The sequence below is a fragment of the Pectinophora gossypiella genome, chromosome 1, assembly GCF_024362695.1.
Source record: "Pectinophora gossypiella chromosome 1, ilPecGoss1.1, whole genome shotgun sequence".
In the NCBI taxonomy this organism is placed as follows: Eukaryota; Metazoa; Arthropoda; class Insecta; order Lepidoptera; family Gelechiidae; genus Pectinophora; species Pectinophora gossypiella.
In genome coordinates this window covers 6,845,652-6,857,736 of record NC_065404.1, presented here as the reverse complement: position 1 = coordinate 6,857,736, position 12,085 = coordinate 6,845,652, and the positions used below count along the sequence as shown (strand labels likewise).

Sequence of the window (12,085 nt, the reverse complement as noted above, 5' to 3'; positions counted from 1 at the left end):
TTGGATTGGTTTCAGTTTATTAACACAAGGGCTGAGCCCTGATATGTGTCTCTACAAGCGCGTGCTGCTCACGTGTTTTCATTTTTAAACAAAAACAAGTCACATTTAGAATTAATAAACATAATTATAAAGCATTCCTTAAAATAAAAATCATTTTAGTGATTTTAAGTGAAAAATATAATATATTTTAAAGGTAAGCAATCATACTCTTAGTTACAGACATAGGGAATTAAAAAATTGCAATGTTTACCAATTTCTATTTTAATTTAGCTATCTACTAAAAATATTTCAACTGAGTTTACTGTTCAATAAAATCGAAAAGTATTATCAATGTATTTTTTATTTCAAAAATATTATTTTTTACTTATTTTATTATTACAATTACTAGTACAGAAATAAATAGTTATTTATTCAAAATATCAATAATATAATATTTTAATTCAATGCAAGGTGATGAGTGAATTTAGTCATCTGTAAGATGAATGAGAAATTTTGTCTCACAAGAATAATTTTTGTAGATAGCATAATACCGGCTATGTAATTTTACACGGTAATAAAGCGTTATTAGTTATAATTATTATTCGAACAGTAATGTACCTTCACTTTAAATATAACTAAGTCCATAACAGATCGCGTGGCATTTATTATTTCGGAACCAGAGCAGCAACGCGACATAAGTTATTTAACTAGGACAATACTTTTCAAAACCCTTATAGATACAGACATCTAAGTGACCCTCTATATACAGTGCTTACCCTACAAAAATAATTTAATCAACCACTATACAATACATACAATTCATTACAATACAACTTATTTTAACGGAATATAAATAGGCTTATAATTTAAAATATTATACACACAAATACATACTTACATGTAAGTTATATTTTATCACTTATTTGGAATTTATAGGAATTAATATTTTTTTTTACAAACTCCATACATAACTTAAGTATGAGATGAGGAATGCATTAGGTACCTATTGATGAAGACCGCAATTCTTATTGAATACGATTTTAATAACGTGAACTAAAGAGGATGCTCTGGAATGTTACTTCGAGTTTGCAGTAAGTAAATATTTATTTTTCATAAACAAAATTCGTAGATACAATAAAAGCCCCACAAAACCAATTCCTCGGTTTGTCTGTTTGAGTATATAGCTTTACGAAAATATTAAAGAATGCTTCACACTTTGACCAAGGAAATTCGATACACCACTATCACAATCTAGCTTTGTATTTAACTCAATACGTACTTGTTCATGTAGGCAGTCCAAATCATATGCGGTTACATATATTTAACGACCGATAGTGTGTAAAGCATCCCTTACTTGATTGTACCAACATTAATACTTGTATTAAGTACTTATCAAGTAAAGGGCGCTTCACACATGTCGAATATTATGCAACATAATAATGTTGCAGTGCACTCAACCTTTGGTTCTACAAACATTCACAAATGAGCTCTCACTTTGTATAAACAATTAAGAAACTTTTGCATCACTATTGGTGGCGTTTGTGTAGCAAATGATTTTATATAGGAAAATTTTAAACAATAGATACTTAACTCTTTGGTTAATAACAAATTTTAAATTTTCGAACAGTTTCTCTTCCCTTTCCCTGCAATTTGTTAGATAGGTACGTATAAAAATGAAATGAAAGTGCAGGTAACTATTGTTAATATTAATAAAATTCAAGCTACAATACGACTTATTATTTCGGGTAGGAACCTTGGAATTATATTTTACTTTATATGCAGTAACACTATCGATAACTTCTTTAGCTATTAACTACATTAGAAAGGTACTATTTTAAAACTCACTTCGGCTAAGTGTCACAGTCACAAGTTTGATTTCACCTTTGACAAAATAACAGTTTGGTACATGGAACACATTTTTACGAACGCCTCACTGAGTGATGCGCTCGAAGTCGGCGAAATCGTTGAGTCTTCACAGCACTGTTTTCTTAATTTAGGCGTCGAGGAACGTTCACTGGGGATGTCGAGGCGAGGGCGAGTGATCTGGTCGCGAGGGGGCGGCGGAGGGGTGAGCCGGCGGCGGGTATGGGCAGTAGCGGAGTGGCGCGGGGGGCTTCTGCAGCCAGAGGTCCGGCGGCAGCGCCAGCGGCTGCGGCCAGGCAGCGGGCCACGCACGGCCGCCCAGCGCCAACAGCTGCAGCGCCGGCGGGGTGCGCGCCCACGCCGCGCGCTTTTCCGCCTCCTCCTCCGCCGCGCCCCCCGCGCCGCCCGCGTACAGCCGCAGCGGAGACCGCAGCAGCTGCTGCTCCATCAACATCAGCTCCATCGGATCTCTGTGGAACACGCAAACAACTTTCATGAGTCCAAGCTTCAAAACGTATGTTCAAAGTTTTAAGGAACACATCTTATGACAGATCAGCACAAAGACGGCAATGTTTACTTAGAGCGACCGACATACTTCCTTGGTGAGAAAATACATTTCTAGGAAAACAGTCCGTTCTAAAGAACAGTAACAACTTTTCAAGATAGCGATAAGTCCTATTTTGGTAAACTAGTGCAGTCTGCGGGCGTCAGATTCCGCGAACGTGGGCATTTGTCGAGCTCGCCTGTTCGTTGGTTTTCAGCGGTCCATAGTCTATAAAGTTGTTCGCGGAACGCCAGCCACTGGCGGGCCACGTGCTGTTGGCGAATCTCATAAAATATTTAATATTCATCGCGCTAGACGCTATCTCGTAAAATTCACAAACACTGAGAACGTGATATCATCTCGTTTTATGTATGCCCGTCAACCGGCCACTTTTCATATGGACGCAACATTGTTTCGAGGCAATCTAACAAGATCGTAATATTCTAAATTATGGTGTGATATCATGTGGTGACGGAATCTCAGTGTAATGTCGATAATTGTTTCGTCGAAGCTGCGCGCTGCGCTCGCGCCGGCAGTTAACGAGGCGCGCAGGCCGTCTCGCCCTTTATTGCCGCGGTACGCGATGCCCTTTATCGGTTCCCGGAGGTTGTCGCGACCGCCACCGAGCATGCTTCCCGCTAACTTGCTATTTTCGCCTCTCTTCGAAACTATCGACGCACTACAAGCGTGCAATAATGCATCATTCACGCCTGCTCAATAGAAATCGAACGAGTCCGTAATTTCTTCCCGATTCTGACGAGCGAATCAAACTTTATCGTGCCACGAGAGAGGGAGATCTGGCGAGGTGTTATTAATAATGGCGATGCGTCCTAAGGTACGAGCGATAGCCTGAGAGCGGTAAATGAGCGTGACGACACGGCGAGCTCGAGGTGAAACTCAAAATTGGCATGACATCACGAGAACCCGTGTCGAATTTAATCTATCACCGGCGAGGCGGCCGCGGGCGCCGGCGCGATCAGCGGTCCCGGGAATTAAAACAGGTAGTGCCCACACACGCTATACACGCAATATACACTTTTTACTTGGCACCCTAATCTGTATAAAAACTAATAACAGTGGACCTCGCTATTACTATTTTAACCATGTCATTATCTCACGTGCCCCAGAATTGAGTCCAGTAATTTTATACTTTCGACATGCGACATTTCTTTAGGCGATTACAAAATTACAACTTTTGCAATGCGACAATTACGCCTAGATTATACGTTTCTACTCGACTTGCCGCTTTCGGGGCCACCCGTACCCACGGAGAGGTGTTAGATTGTGGGCTATCATTATTTATCTTCTCACAACACGCCGCCGTCGAATTGGTTGGGAATACATTGCATGGCAACAACTAATCAAATCAAGTAGTAAATTTTTAACTAACACATTCCACGACAGTAATGTTTTTAAATTTACACGTCTGTTGTAGGGACGCGAAAGGTCGTAAGTGGCGGAGGTATTCGTACGTGGAGCGGAGGCTGTTGTGTTTGGTGGTTATGTCGTTTCGGGTGCTGTAGGGGCGTTAATGGCGTATTTATTATGATCTCGGTATCAGCTGTAATAGCCAACAGTCCGCCGGCAAATTACAGGGCGGCTCGGTTCTCAGAGCGCGCCGCTAGGGCCGCCACATCACTTATCGATATCTCACTGCAGAACGCTTATCGATACGTGCGCGAATGCATAATGCATCTATCAGATAAAAAGTGAAATATAATTTCCTTTTGTCATGATAATTCGCTTTAGTGCACGTAATCGTAAAAATATGATAACAATAATTTAAGCACCACATTAATACCCGCTCTACTACCATAAAGCGTAATTAAAAGCTTTTTTAATTGCATTTACTTTCTTTTACATTACATTGTTACATGCAATTTCTGGTGGTTGGTTTCTATTAGTGGTATATTTGAATTAGTCATAACGCTTAGGGGAGAGCGGGGCTGAAAGTGCCGGGGGTAAATTGTGCCGACGCGAATATCTCAAAAACAGAAAGAGATAGATATACGATCGTATTGTGTCGCGTAAGGCCTAACAGTCGCGCACACGCGGCTGCCATTTTAGTTGCGTCAGCGTCGCGGACCAAGTCGAACTGCATGTGAGGGTCCTCCAGCGCCACGTAAGTAAATATTTTCGTTTCAATACTTTTTGGTCTCAAGCTAGCATTTTTCGTGCTTTTAATATGTGAGTTTTTGTAAAATGTTTGTTATTTATCCTAGTTTGTAATGCAGTGTAATTTTAATGCTTTGTGTACAGTGATTTTTATATGTGAGACAAAATATCACACTATCATAAACGGGGTAAAATGTGCCGTTCATGTGGGGCTGCTTGTGCCGCGGCACAACCAACCCCTAACCAAGTAATAAAAGAGAAATCTTTACTGTTTATAGCAGGTAGTTTACTAGTCCTGATAGACTGATATTTTTAATAATTGATCTCATTTGCATAAAAATAAGTACAAACTATTGATTAAAAATACGTTTTTATGTTTGAATAATTACATAAGAAGGTTCCTTGTGCTTTTTTTATTATAATACTTAGTATATACAATTAAACTTTAAAAACTGTTGATTTATATTAAAAAATATAACGAATAAATATATTATTATAAAACTGATGTGTTTTAATTTCCTAATTAATTTTCAAACTCCCAGAATTATCAACGGCACAACCGACCTCAGCTACGGCACAACTTGCCCCAGATTGGGGTTGGTAGTGCCTTGCCGCCTCTGTATAAAAAAATCGCATTTTCATAAAAACTATTAAAAATGTGCGAAATCTGAAGTTAAATTCGTAAAATAGATTAAATTTGGCTTAGGATGAACCACTACTTTCAGACATAGTACTTGTTTTATCCGAATCTTAAAAGGATTTGTCAAAATCGGCACTTTCAGCCCCGCTCTCCCCTACTTGCTTTCTCTATCGAGACTGCTTTAACTTACAACACTATCAATCCAATAAATCGTTCAATCTTGTAAATTCTTCCAAGCAACCAAAATAACTTTAGGAGCCGCAAAATTTATTCTCATGAAAAGTTTTATTTCTTCTTACTAGTAGGTAGGTAGGTTCTATAGAACAATTAAATACCTACCAATGTAAAACTGAAATCAAAGTGATAACTATAGAGCACGCATTGCCGCCTGCGGGCAGCACGCACTTGTCGTTAAGATGTTTCTAGTCTGTAAGTGAATCGCATACAATTAACCAAGAGGTGCGTCCGAGCATAAATATAACTCGCCGGCTAAATATCGGCCCTGATTGAGCGAGGGGCGTATCTTATTAATTAATGGATGAAAACCCGGCTCGGCCAAATAACACCCGAGTCTCACACAATGGCAATTCATCACACTTATTGTCTGACGATTTCGGACGTCAGCGAAGGAAGTCATTAAGGCTGAACGCCGTTAGGCACTCGTTTGAAACGTTTATATTTATGACGGTGTGAATTCGGCAATCGCGATAGAAAGTTGGGCTGATAAGTTACGGCAAACAATGGCCGGCCGCGGAAGTACTCGAGTGGGCTTTTAGTCCGAGTGACAGACGGCGGAGCGGCGACTCGCGTCCTGATATTATCGGGTGCGTATGCGCAGTGAAATGGTTGATCGAATTGAACGTACAGTAGCTGTGAGCTGACTGACAGCGATCAAACTGACGCGAGATACCAAGCCTCTAATTATTCGGCCTTTCATTCCATTACGTGTGAGAGCCGAGATCGTGACAAGATGAAAACGGCAAAAAGGAGCCGCAGATGTTATAATAACTACCTTGGGACTTGTGAAATTGAAGCTGAAATTGGTGGATTAACAGTTTTTTTACTGTTATGTAGTAGCGCAGTCACTAAAGTAAAACAATATCAAGTCGGTATAAAAAATGTGTCTACAACTTTCTACAGATTATAAATTTGTAAACTTTAGAGTCAGTCTTCTTCTTTGCGAGTCGATGGCGATCGATATAGAGTCAGTATTCACAAACATTACGTAGGTATCATATAATACCAAATAAAATGTAAGAAGTCAGATTGCTACTTGAAAGTAGTACTTTTTCAATGTCAACAAGACAAATAGAGCCCACAATTCTTACCTACACCAATTTGAAGTTCCTCGATAGTTGCTTCGGTTTATCATTGTTCATCTTAGGAATTTGTATCATACGTGAAAGTTGTTGTACTTACCTACTTAACTGGTCGAAGGAATAGAGATAATGAATTAGTTAATTCATAGTTGCGCATAGTTATGCGCAACACTTACTATACCTACCTAGAAATTTATTAAGAAAAATAGAAGTTATATCGAAAATAATAATTAAGAAATACAAAACCACGTTCGATTTTCGGTAAAAATTGGACAAGAAAAAATGACAAATGACTATCATGACAGACGTACCGAAGAATAAAACAAATGAATTATAATGTGATTCAAGTGCAATAAAGAGTTTTTGTATTGTATTGTATTGTATGAATTCTTATAATTTAAGGAGATTGTACAAAAAATCTAAAAAGTAAAACTAAAAACATACTAAGTACAACTCATATAAGAATGTTGGTGCGTCGTTAACAGTTGTCTGCTTTGTCCACATTGGGCATCCGTTTATGCACCTATGTAATTACTTCCTCAAAAGTAGTTTATCAAATCTCCATAAAGCTCTCATTAGGTACCTAAAGCTACAAAGCCTTGTCTCACGGATGCTGGAAGCCAAGTAATTGCGTCGATAACATCTCGTATTAGCCGTCAATCTCGCAGGCTATCATCACGCTCTGCTCCGTCAATTAGTGTTAGACCAAATCGGAAGCCGCGCACTTACGACGGCACAGATTATATTATTAACAGCCATCATGATTCTGCAAATTTATGCCATTGCGATATTACAAGGAAGTACCTATCAAGAAAGCAGGGGGAAGATAAAATTAGTTAAAACTACTACTCAAACTAATCAAACTTAGTATTCTAGAGTATTCAACTCGATGAAAACATTAATTTTTCTTTTTTACAAAACCATCGGTTGCATTATTAGCTACACGGCTCTCAACAAATTTTAAAACATGAATGACTGTTTTTTGCATAATTCTTCGACAGGTTGCTTCAAAAGGTAAAACATGGATAAACACCTGAGCGAGAAAACGGCGGTCCACATCTCGCCTCCGGGGAACCGGTCCGGCCGAATGTGCATCACACCGATGGGCAGATAATAGAAATGCGCTTTAATTTGTCGTTTAGGGCATAATGAGGAGCGAGCCCTGTGATTACGCGGCTCGCCGCCGCCGCCGGCTCCGGCGCTGTTGACGTGAGCTGTTTCCACACGCCGCCGCGCCCCCAACCACGCGTCCTCGAACGTGCCGACTCGACGTACTACACACGCCACCTCACGCGTTCCCTCCTCGCGCAAACCCCACAGATGAACCTCGCAGCTATCGAGAGCCGAGAGTAGCGGCGCTCATGGGAACGCCCGCGCCCGTTCAGCCTGCCTGCCGGCAAATTCTCGCCTCGCACACTTCAATCTTTCGAACACCTTCGACTTAATGAGTGGAAAACGGAATTTTGCGAAAGATCAATTTAAAATACTTGTAAGTTGACTGACTGGTGAAATGAATGGTGTATGTGTCGGTTCAGATTTAGCTTTCTTGGAATTACCATACCGTAGGCTAAGGTTTCGTTTTGCACTTGAGTTTGCCAACAATAGACAGTGTGTTCCCACGAATATCACGTTCGACTGCGTTATTGTAACACGGCTGGTGTGGAACAGCTACTCGTCGTGTAGCGGGATATTGGACATGAACGCTATCGTAATTTAGCGGTTCATGCTCTCCACACACGTTAGTTTATGAAGTACAAAATCGTAGTGAACGGATGGTTGAGTTTTAAGAACTTTGTTCGTCGTGTTCCTTAACATATTTTTTTTATTGGAACTGAACATTATAAACAAGTATAAATTCATATTCACGTCATGTTAGTAAACGCATTTACTATATTGTTTTACTTCCCATGCATAGCAATCAAGTAATCTTAAATGGTAAGTGATTAGGTATAAGTATATACTAACATTCCCTATAATATTAGTTATAACGCCTCGCCCAGAGACTAAGAAATATCAATTTATAAGTTGTTTATATAGATAATGTAGAGGATCTTGAGTATATTACTTAGAGTCGTTAAATTTAAACGAAGACTGTTGCAATTGATTATTATTTACATTCAATTAGCAATTAACAGCATCATTACAATATAGACGATATCTTAGAATGTTATAATATTTAACGTCATAAAATGCTATAACCTTTAACTTCGATGTAAAGACTTATCAATTTTTTTTAAGCATTGATAGAGTATCGAGAAAAAAAACATAAACCTCCAAAAATCGTTAAGTCTGCAGGTCGTCCGGGATCGAACAGTTTAGTAAATCAATTTATATCTTGCGGGCTTGAATATTTTACACCTATAATCTCATTTTTTGCGGGTCGATTAAGCAGATAGGGCGGATAACAACAGCGGGCATCCCTAAATCGGCGTTGCGATCAGCATTGAGCCACGTATCGGTCGCAATCAGGCGAGGAGGCGCGTTTTTAATCTTTTATTCATGTCGGAGCCGCTCGCACCGCAAATTGCAGGGCGGCCGCCCTAATGCCTTTCAACTGTTGCTAATAACCTGCCAATTTATCAAATTCGCCTCGAGCGCCGCGCACCGCCGATTTTTGACCGCTTTAACGCTGCAAGAACCACGTGGTTGCCTCAAGTAATGCCACGTACCCTTCCAATGACACTGTGGCTACTTTATATGAACAGCCTTCGACTATTAAAGCAAAGTTATTGAATATGCCTAATAAAATTTTAATAATTAAAGCGATAAAATTGATTTAAATTGCGCTTGAACACTCGAGGTTTGTAATCGAACGTATAATAGTGTGAAGTGATTACTTAGCATGTTAGCAAGTTACCATTAAGAAAACAGAGTAATTGAAAACATAATATAACAAAGGTGTTTGAAACTCATACAAATGGTGAATTCAATCTAAAAACGGTTTTGGCCTTGTAAGAAACCTTTACGAAACAAAAAACTCACCTATCAAAATCGGTGAGTCTCGATGAGTCCCTGAAGCCTTTGGCGAAGGGGTTAGAGTCGATCTTGAGTTTGGTGATAAGCTGGTTCTGGTAGGCGGTGACGGCCGTGAACACTGTCTCTGGGAAGACGAAGGTGCGGTGTTGCTCGCGGGAGAGGTCCGTGATAGGACCTGCGCCCTCGCGGACCTTCACCAGGTGAATGCGCGGCTGATACCGGTGCATTGAATTCAGCACAATCTGGGGATAAAGGAAATTGCAATGTTAGAAAATCTTCTCTGTCTTTATCAAGTCCAGCAGGAGTTTTGATAGACCTTTTATGAAAGAGTATATTTTCTTATGGAGAAAGCCATACCAGTGGTCTTTGTAGCGGCTAGAATAAGACGATTAATAATGTTAAATATAAAAAAAAAACACAAATATCAATTAAACAGCATCAAACAAGAGTTAAGGTCTGCTGTAAATTGTTTGCTATAAGTTTATTTATGTGTTTTGATCTATGTAATCAAAGCACAGAAAACTTATTGGGTATATTGCTAAAAATAAAAAGAATATCGAGTCACGTTTTAACCTATGCATCATAATTACCCAAAAAACATGTTTATCGAATGGAAACGTCAGGTGTTAGAAATATAGAATTAGTAGTAATAGCCCCACGAGATCACGGAACCATTATGCAAATTATGACAGCCTAATATCAATCGATTCTAGGATACTTTATCAATTAAGTTTATTTTTCGAAATCTGTGAACGTTGTTTCGTAAAAGTAGAGCTAACGGTAAATCAGGTTTGACTCAATTCTCAGCTCCATTTTACTTATTAAGTACGTTTAAGTTTAACCAGAATTTTTAAGGTTTACGAAATTTTTAAATGCACTTTTCATGTTCGTCATTTTATTTTAAGTTCTATGCTTGAAGACCACAACTTTTCCAACATTGAACATTCACACAATACTAAAAATTCACTAGGAACATTCTTACTCATAAAAGTCTCCTTCTAAAACAAAAGCAAGCCATAATGTGCTTCTCTTGTTTCATTACTGTTATCTCCCATAATAATAGTGTCGGTGATTTCTCATCAAGTAACATCGTAGATAATTAATTGGAGGGCGTCAGTGATGTGACGAGCTGATAAGCCGGCCCGGCCAAATTGCTTATGACTTTGTGCCCTGACGAGATAATTAACGTCTGTAAATTAATTATTTTGACTGCCTACTTACTTTGTATTAGGAAACCGTGCTAATGGTGGTGGTAGAAGTGCTGCATCATTTTGTTGCTAAAGATAATTTTCGTTAAGCAAGTTTACACTTACGAAATCGTTTTATTTTAGGGAATTGAAAACAACTGTTCTTATTTATTAACATTTTTGATTATCCTTTTATCATTTAACTTTATTTATTTAAAATAGGAACATTTACTGTTTGTTTCTTTCTTTGTCAGAGTTTGATGTTGTTTGTTCATATTATGGATGATGTGTAAGGTGGGGGCATGCAATGATGCACGAGTATAAAGTGGAAATTCATATAACACTAAATAGATAAGTAGACATCTTCTTCTCTTCAGGTATTTGGTTTTGGTTTCATTTCTCTTCTCTGCTCTCCACTATTATGTCCTATCTGGGGCGTCCTTGCCGCGGGGGTGAGTGTCTCTTACTTCAGTAGGCCGAAATGAGATGGTGGCTGAGTTTGGATAGGGACCAGACCTACGGGGTATAACGTATAACCCTTGGTCGGGGATACGGGTGAAGACCTCAACGGTTGCAGAGGCGTAGATGGGGGCCATTGGTACGGCAATGTAGTACGGAAGGAACAAGTCACAGGGACTATAACCGAGAACCCGACAGAGGGCAGCAGTAACTGCCAGTACTATTAAGAGACGGAGGGCAGGAGTCCTAGTACGGCTTTAAATAGACTACTCTGGGCGCCATTCCACTCGCGACAGAGTATTGCGGGGCGGAAGGCAAGAGGGAAACCACTGCCCTATTTTTCCCTAAAAAGTAGCGTGGAGAATGCTACACCAACAAAAGCGTAGCTCTTAAATCAGTGATGAATCTTCTTCGCATTCATACAACAATATTATGAGTGTATTGCACCTAACAATTTTGTTATCTTATTTGTCTTTTTATTATTATTTTCTAATTTCGCTAATCTAATAAAAGATTCATATATTTCTTTCAAATAGTTACCTACCTAATTATTGGTCTCGTTGCGCATAAAACATACTTTAGTATCATACATACTTATTTTATTTCCTATTTCGTCAAAATAGTGCATTCCTCTAATTTGTATTTTTTTATAAGAGCCCTCTTAATTGCCTATTCGCAAATAATTGCCTATTAACAAATCTAGTTAAGTACACGTTACAGCTAGACAACATTGCAATAGTAGGCACCACTCTCTGCCGGTGGGATAGTCGGATAGATAATTAGAGAGCGCTAGCAGGCGTGGCCCGTGTCATTACAGTGCCTCTAATTTCCACACCTGCCTAATGAATTATCGCCCCCGCCCGAATCACGCCGATTTGTTTTCAATCTTCCACGATAATTGCCAGATATCTACCTACAGTGATACAGAACATGTTATTGAGCCCCAATAGTAATCAGTTGCGACATTTCAAACATTAATTATAAAGATTTTGTACAAAGTAGG

The 12,085-nt window shown here is 39.2% G+C and overlaps 1 protein-coding gene across 1 annotated transcript in view; it reads right to left on the bottom strand.

Annotated features, from left to right (window-relative positions):
- Window positions 1-12,085, bottom strand: part of LOC126369543 (T-box transcription factor TBX20-like) — a 70,529-nt gene continuing 58,444 nt past the window's right edge. The window contains exons 5-6 of the mRNA XM_050014033.1: window positions 9,443-9,678; window positions 1-2,312 (exon numbers count right to left, since the gene is read on the bottom strand). Coding sequence (XP_049869990.1) covers window positions 1,991-2,312; window positions 9,443-9,678 — 558 coding nt within the window. The 3' untranslated portion in view covers window positions 1-1,990. The remainder of the gene's footprint in view (window positions 2,313-9,442; window positions 9,679-12,085) is intronic.